Here is a 21,742-nt window from a genome sequence, read left to right on the forward strand (position 1 = left end):
TTGCACTTCAGACAAGCTACCACTCTTCTGACTTCTCACACTCTATTCATATTGACTCCTGTAGAACTTTGACTCAATGGAATCACACAGTGTGTATTTCCAATACAAAAGACCAAACACTGGCAGCAGGAATGCTCATTCATTGCTTGTAGAAATGTAACATGGCATAAATACTTTGTAAAACAGTTTGACAATTCCTTACAAAGTAGAATATGCATTTACCATATGACCCAGCAATTTCACTCTTGGATATGTATTTACCTCAGACGTAGGAAAACACATGCACACACACACACACACACATACACACACACACAAATGTGTAGACAAATGTTCATAGCAGCTTTATTCATTATCACCCCAAACTGGAACCAACCCAAATGTCCATCCACAGGCAAATGGATAAGCAAACTGCAGCATGTTCTGCTGTGGAATTCTTCTCCTTTCTAAGATGGGGTAAAACTTCTGATATACAAAACAACAAATGAATTTCAAAAGCATTATGCTGCCAGAAAAGAAGCCAGAAGAGGAAAAATATATTTTCTATGTTATTCCATTTACAAAGATCTCTTTGTTGATCTTTACATGTCATTTACTCATCACCACAACATCAATAAAGAGTGAATATAGGTGAGTGCTGGTATATATTTGAATATTTGAACTCACTACTTTGCACACCTTGAAGATTCAAAAGTACTCATCTCATTTGGTTCTTTCACCTTACAAATAAAGAAAGCAAAACCCATAGAAATAAGGTGATAAACTTATAAGGCTACTTCCCTAATTAAGGAAATAACTGAAACCCCACCAGCTTCTTAACTAACTTTAAAATAATAGCAGCTCAAGCCAGGTGCCAGTAGCTCACATCTGTAATCCTAGCTACTCAGGAGGCTGAGATCAGAGGATCACGGTTCAAAGCCAGACAAGGGCAGGAAATTCCATGAGACTCTAATCTCCATTAAACTACACAGAAAAGCCAAAAGCGGTGCTGTGACTCAAGGGGTAGAGCTCTATCCTTGAGTACAGAGAGGCTCAGGAACAGCCTCCAGGCCCTGAGTTCAAGCCAAAAAAAAAGCAGTTCACATCTCAGTCTTTCAGCATTTGTTGAGGTCTGAGTGGACCTCTTGATCCTGACAGCCATTGGTGCCTCTGCCAAGGGGAATGGGTCCCCAGGAGACAGGCTGAGAAAGTATATTCAATGTGAAAAACTCGCCTGCACAGAATAATTGGAACCTCCTCCAGCTCTCAAGAAACCTAGTCTACTCTGGAAAAATGTGAACTGTAAATGCCCAACTCTACCCGCTATATGCACACACACATACACATCCCTCAGCCACCCTGTTAAAAAATAAACCTGATAGTCTCAGTTGCCTCAGTAAAGGCAAATGACACTAATCCAAGGCTGTTAGTATAGGAATAGGACTTCTTGTAAATTCTGGAATATAGCTTTAATTGAATTTATTCCTAAGCATGCCATATTAATACTTTGAAACCAAGCCATGTTTCTTGTTCCTACATGGTAATCTGGAGTCTGTCAGGCTACACAAAAGACCCTCTCTCTGTATCTTTATTTAAAAAAAAAAAAACATGAGTCTCAAACTTGGATGATCTTAGCTTATACCCTAAAGCAGTTGGTCTTTCCAAACCAGCCTGAAAACTACTACAAAGATAATCTCTAGAAAGTTCTTTGTGGAAGTGGCGCTGTGGCTCAAGTGGTAGAACACTTGCCTTGAGCTGAAGAGCGCAGGGACAGCGCCCAAACCCAGAGTTCAAGCCCCAGGAACAAAAAAAAAAAAAAGAAAGAAAGTTCTTTGCAACTGTTGGAGCCTTCAGAACTAGACTTGGGTTATTCTAAAGAGTGCATTGTAGTTGTTTGTAGCTGCTCAAAGTTTCAGCTTCCCATTGGGGTGTTGTGAATGTTAAATGAAGTTCTTAGCACAGGACTGGGCACATAGTGGATTCCAGTCAACACTGGCCTCTTTCTGCCTTTCCTCTCTCCTCAGATGCTTTACAGGAAGAGGTCTGTTCCATGAGATCTGATGTCAGTTGACATTGACTTTGTGTGTTTTCCATTGGGGGTGAATTTTCAGCTGTTGTTCCATGCATTTGTGGACATTCCAGCTTTGTGAACATCTGTGAGAGTTGTGAGGAGAGGCCGGCATTGAAGCACAGATGGGCCCTTCATACTTGACTGCTGCCACTCTGCCAGCAGCTTTGCTTAGTTTGGCTTCCTTGGGCGAGCTTGGACCTGTGCAGCCATCTGGGTGTTGTTTATTTAGCTTTTTTTTTTTTTAATATTTTCCTCCTCCCATGGCTTGCTTTCCTTCAGTGTAACAGCAACTTGTCTGTCTGTAGACAAAGGATTGGTTTCAACTGGTTGAAGCGAGTAGACTTTGAAAAGTATTAAGCTACCACTTAAGGGGCCTTGGGCTTTGATGCAAGAACACCCTTGGCCTATATAGAAGCCATTCGACTTCATTAAAGTTGAGATGGTTCAAAGTTAGTCACGCAATTTTAGGTTGGTATTTCTTAAGAACTAGCTTTGTAAGATTAAAAGTAAGAAATAAACATGAAAAAAGAGTTATTCTTCCCTAAATGTTACTCATGTTTTGTTTTGTTTCATTGTCATTGTTGTTTGTTTTTGTTTTTTGTCCCAGTCCTATGATTTGAACTCAAGGCCTGGGTGGGTAATGTCCTTGAGCTTTACTTATTTATTTGTTTATTTAACTTTGCTCATGGCTTGTGCTCTACCAGTAGAGCCAAAGCTCCACTTCTGGCTTTTTGGTGATTAACTAGAATTAACAGTCTCATGGACTTTCCTGCTGGCTCCAACAAGCAATGCTCAGATCTCAAACTCCTGCCTAGCTAGGTTTATACATGTGAGCCACCAGTGCCTGGCATGACTCATGTTTTGTTTTGGTCTTTTTTGTATGTTTGTTTGATTTGTCGGTCATGGGGCCTGAACTCTGGGCCTGGGTGCTGTCTCTCAGCTCTTCAGCTCAAGGCAAGTGCTCTACCACTTGAGCCACAGCACCACTTCTGGCTTTTTCTGCTTTTGTGGTGCTGAGGAATCGATGCAGGGCCTCAAGCATGCGCTCTAGAAGCAAGCACTCTACCACTGAGCCACCTTCCCAGCCCTATGACTCATGTTTTTTATGACCTGCTTTTCCTCTGCATCAACCAACCCCTGGTAGATACAAGGGGTACTCCCTTGTATCCTCAGAAGAGCTTAATAAAGTTATAGACTTAATAAAGTTATAGACTTCATAGGCTTAATAAAGGGCTTAATAAAGTTATAGACCGGGTAGGACAAGTCAGTAGGGAATGATGTAGTACAGTATCAAGGGTAAACAATCAGTGAAAGTCATTGTACCCCTAAGCCTAAAGAGATAAGCAATCCAGAGGATTACCAGGGTGCTGAGAAGTTGGTTGGAGAGGGGAAGAAATCAAGAATGTGGGGAGCTATTACTTCTCTAATAAAGAGAAAAAAACATCTGTTGGGATGGCAGCATGCAAATGTGGAGGGGTTGGTTTTCATGCTATTGTAACTATCTTGTCTCTTCATAGAACTCCATGAAGGTGATGTTTAAATGCCTCTGGAAGAACTGTGGCAAGGTGCTGAGCACTGCCGCAGGTATCCAAAAACACATCCGGACTATTCATCTCGGGTAAGGCAGCCCTCTCTCAGGAGCTTAGCACAGCTGCCATCAGTTTAGCTCTGCCCTCTCTACTCTGACATCACATACCACTGCTGTGCCATAGAAGTTTGCACATTGGGCTGGTTTGCTCTTCATATCTCCACAGAGACAACCACTGCCAGTTATAGCCTCATACATCCCAGGCAAAGAACATTTACTTACTAACTCACATTAGGCAAGTCTCTGCTCAGAGTCTCTGTTGCCTCTCAAATCCCTAGTAGTATCTGCTGGGTCATGTGTGAGAGTCAAAGATAAAACGTGTGTGGGAGATACTCACAGAATAAAAAGAACTTGAGTTCTGAAGCTGGGAACTCTGATTGCACTCCAAAGTGTCTTTGAGTCCCTTGAAATTGTCCATAAAATGAAGCATACATTTGTTTTTGCAGTAGAAAGTATTCATGGCTTTGGGCCTCCGAGGCATAGATGACCTCCCCCAGATTTAAGAACTGCTATAGTTCTGGTGTTGCTGTTCTGATGGTGCCTGATGATCTAGCTCAAAGAAGCACTTGATTTGTAAAAATCGGCACTTTTCCTCCTTATATGTCACAACCTTTCCAAGGAAAGTTTACGTGCAGCTTTGGGCCGCCACAGCTCGTAGAATTTACAGCAGAGGAGCAGTGGCAGTTCCGCAGTATTTGAGAGTCTCCCTTGTCCAGGCATCTGGGACTTAAGATAGGGCCTTGAGTCATACCCAGTGGCATCGGGCAAATATAAATTCATGATCAACCATCTCTACATGTTTAGTGGTAGAGGAGTCCTATTGACCAGATGAGTTCAGAGAAATAAACGCAACAGTCACTTTACCTAGCAAGGGATAAATTTAAGAAATGAATTATCCACAAAAAGCCATATAGGCAGAGGATGAAAAACGTTTGAAGGTTATCTTGCTAAATGTATGAGGTCAGCTCCATCAGTGAAGAAGGAGAGAATAGGGTTCTGGCTTCCTAATTCTCAGGCTAATGTTTGAGTCCACATGAAAGCCTTCTCTTTTTTTTTCTTCCATATATATCTATTTTTTTGTAAAAATACTGTACAGAGGGTTACAGTTACATGGATAGGGTATGAATATATTTCCTATTTGAGCATTGTTACCTCCTCCTTTGTTTTCCCCTATCATCCCTTCCCTCCCAACCTCCTCAAATCCTCCCTCTCCCCGCTGCCCCGAAATTATAAAGTTTGTTTTCAACATAGTGTCTTGTACATCTCATTGTTACAATGGGTCAACTTGTATCCTTATTTAAGCATTTTGTTATATCCCTTCCCCTTCCCAAATTATAAAAATGTATATACAAGATGTAGGGCAATGGAATCAGATACAGTGAAAACAGGGGTTATTCTGTGGGGGAAGAATGTACCAAAGAAACAAAAGAATCACATAGTGCATTCCAAGTACATAAAAAACAATAGCAAGAAAGAAAAAATCACTTGTGTCCCTGTCTTGGGGTTCATTTTACTCAACATCATCATATATGGTCATATGTACATGGTTTTGACCTTTTTTGCTTGTCCTAGACAACATATGAAAGCCTTCTATAGGGCAGGGCACCCAAGTGACCAAGCACTGGGTGTGTGACCCAGGCTGGGCTTCTGCTTCCCCAGCCGTAGCATCTGCCTGAATTTCCTGAATACCATAGTGAAATACCACAGTACAGAATGCCCTCATGCCTCTCCCCCATACCTTCAAGGAAGGAAATCCTGCAGAGTCTCCCTTTTTCAAATCTTACTGTTAGGACACTCATAACAAAACCAGCTCAGCATAATCTACAGGTTTAGAAAGAACTTCACAAAACTGTACCTAGCAGGCCCAGTATTTGTTTTAAAGTCCTATCTTCCCAGAAAATGGAATCCTTTTCAGCCCCACTCAGCAGTACAGGCTATGTGTTTATGTATTTATAGTCCACAAGTGGCATCACATGACTTTCCACTGAGTTCCCAGAGTGTACTCACGGTGGGTCACATTCAAAAGGCAGCCACTTCAGTTGTTTCCCTAGCTTCCCATTTGGACTGAGAATTGCCTTGATGAATTATGGTCCATAGCCCTGCCAGCCACTGCCCAGGACAGGGCCTGGGTTTGCAGGACGTCATGGCTAATGAGTAAGGCCTGAGGCCTGAGCTTTGTCATGGACTGGGAGAGAGTACATAGTACTTACCTTAATCTGTGAACTTGATTACATAACTGTAGGCTAATGGACTATTTTTAATAAATGTTGACTGTTTGTGGGTATGAGAAAGGGTGTCATAGTCTTCCATCCATGTGAAAAGTATGCTGTTTCTCTCTTTCACTCCATTCTTGTATACCAGGAGTTGACCCTGAGGACTGTCCTAGAGGACTCACAATATCCCCCAGATCTGTGTGTCTATTAGTAGCACTTGGCAGCCAGCAGCAACTTAGCCTGCCCCAGACTGGAAAGGAAGTAGGAACACATAGGTTCGTTCTTTATCCCTCTCTCTGAGGTCTTCAATGGTATGCTGGTCCGAAGTTAAGCCCAGCAAGACCTGATATAAGCCAAAGATACTTCCCTAGGTACCTCAGTCCCAGAGCTCAAAGGAAATGGCAGGGGTAAGGAAGGGGGGCAGAGAAGCCAGTCTTTTGGCTAAGTAGAAAGGCCAGAGGGTCAGGAAGGGCAGTTTATTTTAGGTACTATGTAGGGATCATTAGAAAGGAAGCAAGTTTGTTCCAAGTCAGCAATCTATGGCTGCTGTCAGATGTGTCCTTGAGATGAGGGGTGCCCCTGGACTCCTTCAGCTATCCCAGAAAACTAGGTACCAGACCCACACTACTTCTGGAGAAACTAATACATCTAATAAGTGTTTTCTTTTTCTTTTTGTTTTGAGTGGGGGGAGTCCGGTCGTGGGGCCCTGAACTCTGGGCCTGGGCACTGTCCCTCAGCTCTTCACTCAAGGCTAGCACTCTACCACTTGAGCCACAGTGCCACTTTCGGCTTTTTTTCTTTTTGCTTATGTGGTGCTGAGGAATCGAACCCAGGGCCTCAGGCATGCAAAGCAAGCGCTCTACCACTGAGCCACCTTCCCAGCCCACTAATAAGTGTTTTCTAAGGTCATGCATTGTTTTTCTATTCAAAACTTTCTGTAGGAAAGTGCACTTTCTTCTTTTTTCTTTTTTTTTTTTTTGTCGGTCGTGGGGCTTGAACTCTGGGCCTGTGCGCTGTCCCTCAGCTCTTCAGCTCAAGGCTAGTGTTCTACCACTTGAACTACAGCACCACTTCTGGTTTTTCTGGTGGTTTATTGGAGATAAGAGTCTCACGGAGTTTCCTGCCAGGCTGGGTTTGAACCACAATCCTCAGATCTCAGCCTTCTAAGTAGCTAGAATTACAGGCGTGAGCCACCAGTGCCTGGCTGGGAAAGTGCACTTTCATCTCCAAGGAGAAGAGCTTTGTGGGTACCTGAGATGATACTTTTCCTGGGGAGAATAAACACTGAGACCTTTGACAGTCCTCATGTTTATTTACTAAGCCCTTGTCTTCCATGTATTAGGCATCACACACAATTCTGAACACTGGCATATTTAACCACTTGGTCCTCATTTGATAAATGAAGAAAGAAACTGAGGCCTAAATGCAGGTTGCCAAAATCATACCCACGGTTAGAAAATGTTTGTCATAGTTTAAGCCTGTGAAATCCAACTCCAGAATCCGTAGTCTCAATCACTGTGCTACAACAATTCCAGCATCATTCATTCAGCCTTTCACAGGTTCCCTACTCCATGTCAGATATGCTGATGGGTGTGGTGTGGTGCAAAGACCAACAAGATAGAGCCCTGAAGAATCAACGTCATAGTAAGATTAAAAGTAAATAAATGAATAAATTAAAATGCAGAAATGTGGCTAGTAATTACTTCCAGGGATAAACATTCTTTAAAGAGAGCATAGGCTAAGAGTTAGCTGTAAGGACTTAACTCTTCACCTTCAACTCACACTAAAAGTCTCTGCTTCAAAGACACTCTGACTTTTCATCATTCCTCCCACTCCCATCTGTCCAGCTTCGACAGGATTATTAGTGGCAAGGAGCCCCTCCGTGCTGTTTTGTGCCTATGTTTGCCTTTCTGTCTTCTGTTTCCATACAGTAGTCATTGATCCTTCTGAAAAGGATCAGAATAAAAAGGAAAACTGTACAAAGGTACAGAAGCCCTTCATGGTCTTCTGTCTGCCTTCCTTTCCTAAATGAGCGGCCACTGGCTTCTTTTCACTCTGCGGAAAGCTCCAGATGCTCTTACCCAAGGCTTTGTGTTTCTCTTCCCTGTGCTCTTCCCACAAGAAAGTAGTCTCTCCCTTACTCAGTTCTGGCAAGCGTCTACTTACATGTAATCTCCAGAGATTTCCTCCAACTACTCTACATAAAATGCAGTGTTCCTACCCAATCACTTATTTTGCTTAAAGACATTCTTATGCTGCTTAATTTTTCTGTTTCGGCCTCATCAATGCCTAATATATTAAATGTACATCCTGTTGCCGATGTTTCATCTGCCTCCTCCATTAGACTAAGTTTCATTAAGATTCTATGTTTTGTTCACTATAGTAGCAAGAGAGAGAACAATCTGAATTTGATAGATTCTCAATAAATTGTGGTCAAATGATTAAATAAGTGGATGGGGAGATGTATTACTCTAAGCGGTTGTCGTAGCTTCTTTTCTATTGCTGTAATAAAATACCTGAGACCAGGTAATTAATAAAGAATAGTTTATATGTCCCACATTCCTAAAGGCTGGAAGTCCAAGTCCATGGCACTGACATCTTTGCTCAGTTTCTAATGAGGCTCTTCTTGCTACATCATGACATGGCAGAGGAAGTGACATGGTGAGATAGAGCAAAACCTACTAGCTTAAGTCTGTCTGCTCCTCTAATGATGTCCTCGGGGACCCACCCTTGTGGTCTCATATAGTCCTAATTACCCCTCAAAAACACCATTTCCAAACACCATGAACATGTTAAGTTTGAGGGGGGTGGGTAACATTCATGAGCTTTGAGAAAAAACATTCAAACAAGAGGAGAGGTTAGGAAGTCTTCCTTCAAAGTGGGTAGTTGATGGATGAGAAAGATAACTAGGCAGACAAGAGAGAGGGGACATTCCAGACAGAGGGAACAGCATCCGCAAAAAAAAAAAAAAAACGATTTCAAGGCAAGACAACCGATTGGCTGAGCCCATCTGTTTTGCTCTCTTCTGCATTAGGCGTGTTGGAGACTCTGACTATAGTGATGGAGAAGAAGATTTCTACTACACTGAGATCAAGCTCAACACAGACTCCATGGCAGATGGACTGAGCAGCCTGGCCCCAGTGTCTCCCTCCCAGTCCCTGGCGTCACCTCCTACTTTCCCCATCCCTGACTCAAGCCGGACAGAAACTTCTTGTGCCAAATCTGACACTAAACTGATGACACCATTGAGCCGCTCAGCTCCTACTACGCTCTACCTCGTGCATACTGACCATGCTTACCAGGTGACTTGCAAGGCACAGATTGTACAGTCACTCTGATCTGAACCAAAAAGTAGTATCCATCTGCCTGGGAGCAAAAGTTAACTGCTAAAAATAGGAATATGTATGTGTAATAAAATTTTGAAATTTGACAGTCAATAAACATTTCCTTCTGTATCTTAGAGAGGTTTTATTTGGACGTTTTTAAAAACTCTACATAACGGGGCACCAGTGGCTCATACCTGTAATCCTAACTATTCAGGAGGCTGAGATCTTAAGATCACCATTTGATGACAGCCTGGGCAGGAAAATCCACGGAACGCTTATCACCAATAAAGTACTCAGAGAAAGCTGGAAATGGCGCTGTGGTACAGGTGGTAGAGCACCAGCCTTAAGTACCAAGAGGCTCAGGGACAGCACCCAAAGCACTGAGCTCAAGCCCCAGGACCAGAAAATATATATTAGGGGAAAAAAGTCTGTACCTGCTTACCACCTTTGACTCTGCCTAGGAGATGGCCTAAGTTATTAATACAATTGACAATGTTCCCATTAATTACTTTGTAGTAAGAGCTTAAATCCAAGGGAAAACAAAAGTTCTCTCATAGTAACTCTGTTTTCTATTTAACAGGCCACACCCCCTGTGACCATTCCGGGATCAGCCAAGTTCACCCCTAACGGCAGCAGCTTCAGCATTTCTTGGCAGTCTCCTCCAGTCACTTTCACAGGCCTTCCAGTAAGTAGACAGACAAACCAGAAATATGGCAAAGTCAAATGTAAACATAGAGAATAAGTTACAGAAATGTAGAAGAAAGAAAAAAAGCAGCATGCCAAAAATCACACCTAGGAGGTAAGCACTCTACCACTTGAGCCACACCTCTCTCTTTTGCTTGGGCCAGCCCTGAACCACAGTCTTCCTGCCTGTGGAGTAGCTGGGATTCCAAACAACTGTTACCATTCCCAGCCCAAAAGTATGATATTTCTTAAGTGATGTGGTCAACTCATCAACAAGGCTGAACTTCTCTGTGAAAAAGATGCTCATAGTGGTACTTTAGAAAGCAGAAGAGTTAAGCTGGGCACCAGTGGCTCAAGCCTATAATCCTAGCTACTCAGGAGGCTGAGATCTGAGGATCACAATTCAAAGCCAGCCAGGCAGGAAAGTCTGTGAGACTGTTATTTCCAATTAACCACCAGAAAATTGGAAGTGGCGCTGTGGCTCAAGTGGTAGAGCACTCGCCATGAGCTGAAGAGTGCAGGGACAGCGCCCAGGCCCACAGTTCAAGCCCTACAACCAACCAAAAGAAAGAAAACAGAAGAGTTTCAAGTGTTGATAAGCAACTTATTAGAAATTATTTGCAGTGATGGTATGTTTATGTTTCCAAAAGACTACAGAATTAATAGCTGAACTCACACTTGTACAGAAAAAGTGTTTACCAATATAAAAGTTGTTACTTTCAGGGGCTGGGGAGGTGGCTCAGTGGTAGAGCGCTTGCCTTGCATGCTCGAGGCCCTGGGTTCGATTCCTCAGCACCACATAAGCAAAAAGAAAAAAGCCGGAAGTGGCGCTGTGGCTCAAGTGGTAGAGCACTAGCCTTGAGCTGAAGAGCTGAGGGACAGCACCCAGGCCCAGAGTTCAGGCTCCACGACCGGACCAAAAATAAAAAAAAGTTGTTACTTTCAAATTATATTGTGGGTATGTCATTTATAGCTCTAAGAATAGACAAATTGAATTGTTTTTTCTTTCAAGGCCTATAGAATCCATACTGATGGGTAATTTGAAAATTAATGAATACAAAGTATCTGACCAGATTTAAATAGTACTTAATCACCAGAAATTAACTTGATTCCTAATCATGTATTTAAAAGTATATTGGGTCTTTTATAGTTTATCAGAGAATACCCATAGACGTAAACAATGTCAGTGATCACACTGGTATATTATTCCTGATAAGATTCAGAAAGTGGCTCAGAATAACAGACATGAACCTTATTTTCTCTTCTCTACCTCTTCCTGCAAAGACCCCACAAAAGCTCCGTTATTGTCAAGTATTGGCAACTTCCAGAGTTCCCAGCAAGTCTAAAAGCCTCCTGGGGCATGGATAAAAAATGAAAGTGGTTGAATGAATCATGCTATGCTGTCAATGAATATTTATTAAATTCCTTAGAGGAATAGCCAACAATAAAAGGCATCCTGCTGGCAGCAAGTTGGGTAATGGTGGCTTCCAGAAAACATTCCTAGAATCTAAGTTTCAAATAATACCATGGATCTGGAATCATGTTGACAGTTGCCTATTTCAGCAGCTACTATTAGTAGCTGCTGGCCAGACTGAAAGAATGACCTTGTCATTAGACAGTGGCAAAGCACAGCTTAGACATACAGGTATTAGCTAGCTCCTGGCAAGAACATTGTTCCAGTAATATGGGTGTCTGAGGTTAATGAGTGTCCTTCTGGGGAATTTTTCCCTTTGGTAGATATCAAAAGGCCTGAGACAACACTTCTATGTTAGTCTAGAATGGCAGCTCCAGTAGCAGAATTATTGAATGCTTTGCTCCCTGCCTTTGAGTAGGAAGAACATTGAAAAGCGTATGCCATATTGTCTATCTGATATAAAGTCAAGTTATAGCAAAACCTCAGTGACCAAAATGAATTTTCCCCCTTTGCTTCCGGAGTATAGAGAAGTCACTCTTGTTGGGTTTTTACTAGCTACCTGTCTCATCAGTTCATCTACAGCTCATTGCCATAACAAAATAACATAGACTGGGTGAGTTAAACAGCTTTTATATTACGGTATGTCATCTCAGTGTCCATGATTTCTCAGAATCCCTTGTCTCCTTGTGTTGCTTACTAGGGAGGCTCTAGCAGAGAGCTTTGACAGTGGCGGGACCAACAGGGTATCCGACGGAATTGCTGGGTCGGCTTCTGGTTTATTTTTTCACCAGAGCATTCCAGTCTGCCTAGTTGTGTTTTCTATAGCAGCAGAGACTCCTTTGCAATCCAGCTTGCTATTCCTTTTTAAGATGGGGCTGGAGAGGATGTTTTCAAAGACTTGTTGACTCCAGAAAGATAAGAACATTTAAGAATGTTCCTTAAACAAACAAAAAAAAAGAGATTTGCTGTCCAGCTCCTATAGGTAGACCAGCTTTCCTGGTGGGCCAGCATTCTTGAAGCTTTCCACATATTTATGGACTGGTGTAGCAGCTGCCCCTGGAGTGCCCAGGGCTGGAGTCACAAGGAGACAGGTAGAATCAAAGAACTTGGGAACTCCTAAGTTGAGATAATAGTTTCAGACAGCAGTTCTCAAAGGTTTAAATTATAATGAGTTAGTATTAGTGATTGTTCCACTTATGTCCAAACTGTAGTTTCTATTTCGTTAAAATTTTCAAACAACAACAACAACAACTTTCTCTCTCTATGCCAAAACATATGGGCCAAGGTGGTAACCTCAATTAGAGTTCTCTTTCTCTGTCTTTGAAATATGGTACCAAGAGATGGTTTGGACACGATCTAGAAAATAGGGGAAATCCCCTTCTGAACAATTTCAAGGTTTGTAAAATTTTACTTATTCATTTGCTTGTGCCTGGATTCCTGAACAGTGGGTTTTAATGAGTTCCCTGAGTAAGACCCTTCCCAGAGATGTGCAACCCAGAAAGCTGATCTACATATTTACAAACACCACTGTAAGTTCCATCTTTTCTAGCCTAAGGCTGTGAGGAGGAAGGAGAGAAAAAGGCCCTACTTAATTACAGCTTTCTTTTACCTTTTTCTCCAGTGACTTGCTTTTACTTCTAATTATCTGCATTCCTTTCTCTGTCAGTTTACAATAGAAAACTAAGAGCTCTGGGCTCTTTCATTAATCAGCTCAAGTTGCCATAACAAAATAACATAGATTGGATGAGTTCAACAACAGGTACTTATTTTCTCACCATTCTAAAGGCTGGAAGGCCAAAATCAAGGTGTCAGCCAATTTACTTCCTGGTGACAGCTCTCTTCCTGGTTTGTAGATGGTCATTTCTGGCTGTCTTTTCACCAGGGCTTTCCTCTGTGTGCAACCAATAGCAAGAAAGAACGCAGGTCAAGACAGAGAGAAAGGAGGTGGTACACATGTGTGTCAGCCCTCTGGTGTCCCTTCTTGTATGGACACTAATCCTATTGGATCAGGGTCCCACACTTTTTGACCTCATAAGGCCAAGTATAGCCACAGGGAGAAAGGCTGCTAGAGTTTCAACATATGAATTTGGAGGGGATGGGGAAAACAGTAGTGCTTAGTTGTTAGATTGTTAACTGTTAATTAGCCAATTTGTTCGTTGGTTTGTCTTTTGTTTTGTTTTTGTTTAATTCCTGGAAAAGGTTCAAAATAGTAGAGTAAACCTTAGTATCTTCAGGAATATTGTTCCAAGAAGATCATCACTGAAGAAAATCTGCAAAACGTTCAGTACTGTGCACCACAGGTTTGATTCAATTTTGCCATAATGCCACCCAAGTGCCATTAGAGACATGCCACTTTTCAACATTTTTTGTTTGTTTGTTTGTTTTGTCGGTCGTGGGGCTTGAATTCTGGAGCTAGAGCTCAAGGCAAGCACTCTACCACTTGAGCCACAGAGCCACTTCCTTAAATCAAGCGCATTAACTTTTGTTTTGCCTTTTGGACACTATTTGCTCTTGGATACTTCGGCATATTTTCATAAAACCAAGGGTTAGAAAAACAGCAGCTCACAAAGTAAGTTAAACACAACTGACAGTAACACAGGACCAACTCACAGCTTTTCTCTATCAAGCATGCTGCTTCAGGTCCCTGTGAGAATTTTAAATTTGAGGTTTTGAAATCTGTTAATATTTTTGAAATTTTTTGTCATACTTGGTCAAACTGAATTAATAAATCCATGAGTAAGGGTGCATTTTATAAGAAGTTAAAACCAGTCAAGGTCTTTTCTATTCCATTTGAGGGATAGAAAGTCACAAAGAAAAGAAATTTCTCCAACACATTTGTAGTAGGGCACAACACTTCAATGATTGTTGCTATGGCAGCAGGCTCAGTTGTAGATCTAGGCTCTGCCAACTATGAACTTTGACCTGTAGCCAATCTCCTAAATCTTCTAAAGCCATCTCCTCCATTCCAATGCTGCCTTGTAGAGTTGTGTTATATGGCACAGTGCCTGCCATGAGACTAACATTACAGAATGTTTACTATTGCTGCTATCATTACTGTAAAATAGGGATCAGAGGAAGGAAATTCTTTCACTTAGCATCAATTTATCTAGCACAAATACACTCACATCCGAGAGAGAGGCATCATAATTTTACCATAATTTAGAGTTCTATAAACTCTAATCAGGATGCAAAATTATGGATACCTAGACTAATAGTTTTAGTTATTTAGAAATGAGAATAAAAAAAGGAAACAAAGATTAAAATGTAGAGACTACTTGGAGGGGAGTAAAATAATGCTTCCTCCACATCCTTGTTGGCATTTGTTATATCTGTCTTTTTTGATTATAGCCAGCTGGAATAAGATGATATCTAGCTGTGATTGTAGTTTGCACTTCCCTGGTGGCTTTTGAGATTGAGCAGTTTTCATGTACTTTTTGGCTATTTGCACAGCTTCCTAATGTCTGTTTCATTCCTTTTTAAACTTTGATTATTTAGGAAGAATTGAATTGGTCATACTTTTTTAGTTCTTTGTGTATTGAGGATGTCAAGTTTTTGTTCTTTGAGACAGGGTCCTGTGATGAATCCTAGTTGGCCTCAAAATTATGCTCCTCCTGTTTCTGCTTCCCAAGTTCTGAGATTACGGGTGTGCACCACCATGCCCAGCTAGCTACATTATCACTTAATTCTGTTAATTACTTCTTTTGCTGTGAAGAAGCTTCTTAATGTGATATAATTCCATTTGTCTATTTTTACTTTTTTCCTGTGCCTTCTATCAGTTGTGTGGCAGCATGGAAGAGTGAGAAGAACAGGAATCTGACATTATCAAGAAGGGAGTTCTGGATAACGGCCAGCTAGTGTTGGACAAGCAGATCCCAACCCTAGTTCTACCATTTATTAACTGAGCAGACTTGACAATGTACTTCCATAAAGCAGACATCAGAAGGTTTGGTTTGGTTTGGAATGGTTTTCAAATTAAATTAGTAGAGAGAGCCGGGCACTGGTAGCTCATGCCTGTAATCCTAGTTACTTAGGAGACTGAGATCTGAGAATCATAGTTCAAAGCCAGCTGCACAAGAAAGTCCGTGAGTCTCTTATCTCCAGTTAACCACCAGAAAACCAGAGCAAAAGAGCTCGGGCCCTGAGTTCAAGCCCCGTGGCTAACAAATAAATAAATAAGAAGGGGCTGAGGGTGTAGTTTAGTGGCAGAGCATATGCTTAGTACATATAAACCTTCCTCCACACACACAGAAAATTTAAATAACATATGAGAGGTACTTAGCCTCTGGTTCACTTACATAGCAAGTTTACGTATATAGCACGTTCTAGTGGTAGTAATAAATTTCTACCACTACTACATTTACCTCTGAGATGCCATGTAATTCACTTCACTGCTCAAATTCTAAATTTCTTTATCTCAGAGATATAAGTAATAGCACTTACTTTGCAGGGTTGCTGTGAAGACTGAAAGGGGATGATCTGTGGCCCTTGATAGTGAAAGCATTTTGTTCTGTTGTTTGCATTCTGTACAAGCCAAGTGCACTGTGGGAAGGGATGAGGAGCATTCCGCCCTCAGAGGACCCACGTGATTACATACAAAGCGCATGCAGAGCTCCAAAGCTTTCGTTTAAAAATAAATTATAAATGTGACCTTTGCTAGTCTTCATCTAGCTTTAGCTTAAAGACAAGGTCATACTTTATATAGAATGACTCAGATTTGTTGTAACAATCATTAAAATGTTTTTGTTTTGCACATAGGTTTTTTAAATTAATAATCTGGTAAATTAATACTGATGTGCAATCCCTTTACATTGCAAGAAACAGAATATATCTGTGCTAGAGAAAACTAATCCTGTGAATGTGCCTCAGGAATGCTCCCTTGACTGCTGTGGTCAAGGACTGTTTAATTACTTGAAACATCACTATTCTTTTATTAGAAAATAAAGGATAGGGCTTTGGGGAATAATGTAATAAGAGCAGATTACACAAAGGGACCTTGTGAGTGATCCAAGAGGAACTAGGGGCAGTTAGAGGCACACTACCAGGGATGAGAAGTATAGCAGGGTTACACACCCTGGCATCAGGCAAGCCCACACTTTTCCATCAAAAGTTCTATGAACTTGTACAAGTCATTTAACTGCCCTATTCCTTGTTTCCTTATCTACAAAATGAAGCCGATGACAGCACTTATTGCATGGGGTAGCTGTGAAAATCAAAGCTATTGTAAGCATGCCTAGCACATAGTGAGTGCTCAGCGAGTCCCATGTGGAGGGGGTGATTTCTTCAGGCTCTTAGCTTCTTTCTTTATACATTATAAGAAAACTACAGTTGTGAATGATCTCATAAACAGAGGGCCTACATGCACAATGCCATGTGCTCATTGCCTAGCTGTGGTAACCTTGGCTAAATCTCATAGCTCTTCTAGGTATTCTTGATCCTCTAAACAAAATATTGTAAAGCTTATTCTGCTTGACAGGATTCATGAAGATTCTACTTTGAAAGTCATCATCATTTTTTAAAAAATACTAATTTTTGATGGACCATTTGTTTGGAGACGTGTTTAATTTCTGCCCTGAGCTTCCACGCACACAATCTGTTTTAACCTGTGGTCTCTGAGAAAAAGGTATTTTATCTGCAGTATCTAGTGGTCAAGGGTCACTACCCGTGTGGCATGGCTAAATGAACATTTGAGATACAGAGCTGCTCCATCAACGTGGTTTCCCCTGTATTTGCCAGGTGTCACCAACACATCATCATCCAGTGGGCACAGGAGAACAGAGGCAACATGCCCACACCGTCCTGTCCTCCCCACCCAGAGGGATGGTCAGCCTGAGGTATGACTGCTTGAAACTCACCCACTTCACTTCCAGGGAATTTTCTACCTCAGAGAAGCCAGAGATTCGATTTTCTGTAACTTTTCTCCACAGGCCAAGAAGCACCCTTCCTTTTTGTCCCCATGGCTTTTCCCATTCTTCATCTGTTAATGAAAATTTGTTTGGGGGATGTTAGTAGTTCACAGTAAGCTTTCCTGAAAAACAGATAAAGGTGATACTTGGGCTACTTAGAACTATGTTGCTTTAGCCTCAGAAAGTAACCAGTTATAAGGTTTGGCTTCAATCCAGATCAAGGAGGATTTACTCAAGAAGTTCCCAACCAGAATTTCAGAAACCAAGAAACCCTGGGAAATACATTCTTGAAAACTTGACAGAGCAATATTGCTCTCTACTGGTATTTCTTATATTTGCACATTAAGTCTAATTTGTGAATATAGTCAAATGAACATGTCCACAGATGGACAAATAGAACTTGCTACTATAACCCTAGAGCTTCTAACAATTGTATATATGTATAGGAAAACATCTGAACTTAGACAAAGCCCCTACTATATATTTCCTGACTTTTTTCTCTCACTCTTTCAATCCCTCCACGGAATGTCCTCTGACTTCCTCCTCCTGTCTTACAGGAAGCCCAGGGGAGAGGGCAAAAAGTGCCGGAAGGTGTATGGGATGGAGAATCGGGACATGTGGTGCACGGCCTGCCGCTGGAAGAAGGCCTGCCAGCGGTTCATCGACTGAGCCAGCCATGGGAGCTGTGCCTGAGCTGCTCCTTCGCTCGCCTTCCACCGCAGGTGTTGGAAAGAGTTTCTCCTTCAGAACGGAGGAGGCCCAGGGAAATCCCTTCCAGGAACTGTCGTGGAATTACAGCAAAAATTTTAAAAAAAGAAAGAAAGAAAGAGAGAGAGAAAGAAAATACCAACTTTCCTGCGCTTGCTGAGAACCCAGCCAAGAGCAGCTAGAAAGATTTCTTTTTTCCTTCCAAAAGAAAAGTCAGCTCTGTTTGCTGTGTGTCTCAGTCTTACAACTGTGGACTTCTGTAGCAGTTTGAACCAACCAAGTCCGTTTTTCCTAGGAAGGAGACATATTTTGATAAGCTTTCTGAATTATGGTATTTCCAAGGTTTTTTCTACACCTTAAACACACACATACATAAGCTACATGTTGGTAGCATTTGTACAAAGAAAAAATAAGTACTTTGTGAATAGTCTTTTCTCTGTTTTCCATTTGACTTATTAGAGCAGTTCACATCACAATGTGCTGCAAGAAAGGGCAGCACTCTGGGTATCTTTGCCAAGTCTGTTTTGTTTGTTTTGTTTTTAAGCATGGCCCCCAATGGAACCATGCTAGAGCTGTTAGCTTGGAGGGCCCCGGATGGCAAAAGTTGGAAAAGCGATTGGCAGTAGGAATCACCGACGGGCTTCACTCACCACTGAGTTCTGGACAGCTGTTTGTCAAGACTGAGAAACATCTAGAAGTCTTCCTGGGATCTGTTAGAAGCTCTTTCCCAAAGATCAGTCCATCCAGTTTTCTACCTGCCACAACTCAGACAAGAAGTGGCTCCTTTGGCCATCTGGTAAGCCTCGCTGCTTCTTTCAGGGATCATTACAAGTGGAGCTCGAAATCTGTTTGCACTGCTCGTCCGTCAAGATAGTAGCCAGGTCCGTGGGTCATCTGTCCTTCCCCCCAGATTCCACCAGTGACTGATGCCAGAAAAGATAGAGAACTCCAGACTGTCCTGACAGGTTTGCTTTAGGCAACAGAGCACAGCTGACATGTCCCCATCTGCTTAGAAAATCCCACTAGGTCAACAAACCAACTTCCATTCTGAGTGCACTTTTATAGGTTTTATGCTTTAGCGTGTCTGGGAGATGGGTTCGTGTGCAAAGTGAACATTATGTGGGTAAATAGAAGACCTAAGCCTTTATTTTTCTTATAAAGAATATTGGAGCTATTCGTTAGGAATTCCCTCAGAAGGGAACATATGAAACACCAAGAGGAAAAAACGCATGTCGGTATAGGAATCTCTCACTGAATAGGATCAGGGCTTGCATTGGGCTCCAATTATTGGTATTTCTAACCTGTTGTCCTTGCTTGTTTGTATGTTTGGGTAGTTGTGGCATGGAAGTGGGGAGAAGTTGCTAAGCCCCATAACTAAACTCATTCTCCATCTGCCCAACACTTAATCGCCCTGCTGAAGATGTGTTCCTCCTGTACCTATGCAACGAAGTGTGAGTAGCCTAAAGGTGGCAATGTGCGGGGAGGGAGACATAGGAAGTTTAAGTGAAATTGCACAGAGAAAAGCTTAATATATACGTGAGATTGTACATATGGGTTTTTTTTAAGAGTAGAAGAGGGCCACCTCGTCATAACAAATGTCCTTTGTTAATGCAAGGGAGATATAAGAAAGTGCTACAGTGCAGCATCCATCATTTGTGCATTCATATATTTTGGTGATTTTATTTTTTGAACTTACATATGACTTTTTAAAAGATATTCCTCGAAAGAGATCTGATCTTTCCCCTTAATTATTTTTTTAAAAGAACACTTATTTCAAGAGAAAAGGAAAAAAAAGGGCTTTATCTAATTGTATAAGAATCCTGATCAGCATTAGACATACCAGCTGTGCTGTAGGTTTGAGTACTTACAAGGTTAGCCAGGAAACAATTTGTTTGTTTCCTCTAGCTGACATGTTATTTCTTCTCCTGGTGTCCTGTCACTGCCTGTAGCACTGCTATTGTGAGATGACACTGTACTTTGTTTGGCCTGGTCCAAAAGATCCTTTGTCCAGTAGCCATGAGGAAGTCAGCCCTGGTCAGTGTGTTTGAAAAAGTCTCCATGTACTTAAATGCTATGGCACAATCCTGGTACAGGGGATTTTCTTTGATCCTTGGATTAAGGTACCAATCCAACAAAGATGAGCATGACACGGGTTAAGTCTTATCTCCTGTCCAAGAATTTTGGAATACAACAAGGGAGAGATCTTTGCCACAGGGCCTTATGGCTGTCAGCCTCAAGACATGGTCCAAGTGGAATTCTGAGCTGAGGCCCAGCTGAGTTAGTCTTTGTCCTTACTTCATTTTCTGACAGCGTACAGGGAAAGGAAAAACAGAGAGCTCCCTTCATGCAGCTTCCTTGGGACATCTATGTTTTAAAGTCTTCTGCACACTAACTTCTGCATCTCCCACCTGAATGGGGGCTCCATTCTGCCAGGCAGCAGAGTCTCTGTGTACTTTCTCTTCTGGCTCACAGGTGCAGATAAACCTCCAGTATTTCCCTGCCTAAGCAGATGCCCATTCCCTGTATGAAGGCACGTAATGACTGGGAGACTATCAACTACATCTGGCTGACCTTGAAGAAAAAGAATTGCACTCCGTACAAGTCACCCAGCAAGCTCTGAATTGCAATACACAGCTTCTGATTGTACAAGTTACATTTTTTAAGTCGTCATTTTTTTTAACCAAATGAAGTGCCAAATGAAGCCAGACTTTCAAATGACACCATCTCTGTGGAACCCAGTTATTTTTAATGTCTGCACTTGGCAGGGAGGAGGGGAAGGGAGAAGAGTAGTTCCAGAACAAGCTGCCTGCGAAACTGGAGCCCTGTGCACCCCAGGGAGGCCACAGGCCTGTGGAAATGAAATGGCAATACAATGAATTGTGGTCCAATGAAAATGTGTGATTTTTTTCTCCTCCCTTATTGTTTCTTCCTTTTAAAAGGGTTTCTCATCCTCCCTCCTGCCCCTCCCTGACAGCAAGCACCAAAGCAGAGTGTGCATCGGGCAGTATCTTCAAACCTGAGTTCTGCCCAGAGTCTGGACACCAATTTGTGGAGACAGTAGGAAAACATGAAGAAAACACCCAGGTACCAAGTGAGCCAGGGAACAGATGCAAGAAGCCTGTGGAGCCCTGACTCCTGCTCATCTTCTTGGGGCCAACCAGACAGGTGACATCCTGGAACATCCTGTCTCCCTTGCTGTCTCTTCTGGGAGCAGATGCCTGAAGCCAGGAGAGAGCTGCTGTGGTCAGGGCCTCAGGGCTGCAGTGCACAGCTCTACATCGCTCTGGCAGGCAGCCTTTAGCAGGCATGCCCTTCTCTCCAGCTCATTTGCTGGGATATTTCCTCCCTGGGTTGGCAAAAGCCTGGAAAGGAGTGGTTTCTAACCAGGAATGTGCTTGCTCAGCTGAAAAGTATCGTTGGCTGCTTGCTGTCTAAACAAGGTGCCCTTCATTAGACAATTCCTCGTCTGCTCATAAAACCATGCCACAGGAGAAAAATTTCATTAGAGACTGACCCTGATACAGATCTTGGGATTTCCAGACACTTTTCAAAGATAGCCACACATGCATTGCAAATTTTTCTGAGGCTGAACTATCCCCCATTAAGTGTCAAGATCATTTGTGTTGAAGTCTGCTGTCTCTGCTGTCACACCCCACCACACTCTTGCAAGCAGCCCAGGGTCTGAATTAGCCAGCATTGCTGGAATCCATTCCCCTATTTCAGACTGCACTGCCAATGAAGCACGGCAATCACTTAAGAAGGTGTAGAGAAAAGTGGCAAGCATTGTACATGTGAGTGAGAATACCATGAGAAGACTAGCAAAATACTGTAAATAATACTCATTTCCTCAGGGAAG

General features: G+C 42.2%; 1 protein-coding gene across 1 annotated transcript in view; it reads left to right on the forward strand.

Annotated features, from left to right (window-relative positions):
* Znf704 (zinc finger protein 704) overlaps positions 1-17,982 on the forward strand; it is a 169,881-nt gene extending 151,899 nt beyond the window's left edge. The window contains exons 5-9 of the mRNA XM_013012448.1: positions 3,568-3,668; positions 8,886-9,153; positions 9,758-9,862; positions 17,009-17,106; positions 17,736-17,982. Coding sequence (XP_012867902.1) covers positions 3,568-3,668; positions 8,886-9,153; positions 9,758-9,862; positions 17,009-17,106; positions 17,736-17,847 — 684 coding nt within the window. The 3' untranslated portion in view covers positions 17,848-17,982. The remainder of the gene's footprint in view (positions 1-3,567; positions 3,669-8,885; positions 9,154-9,757; positions 9,863-17,008; positions 17,107-17,735) is intronic.
* The last annotated feature ends 3,760 nt before the right edge of the window (positions 17,983-21,742 follow it).

This window comes from Dipodomys ordii, unplaced genomic scaffold (genome assembly GCF_000151885.1).
Source record: "Dipodomys ordii isolate 6190 unplaced genomic scaffold, Dord_2.0 Scaffold17, whole genome shotgun sequence".
Taxonomy (NCBI): Eukaryota; Metazoa; Chordata; class Mammalia; order Rodentia; family Heteromyidae; genus Dipodomys; species Dipodomys ordii.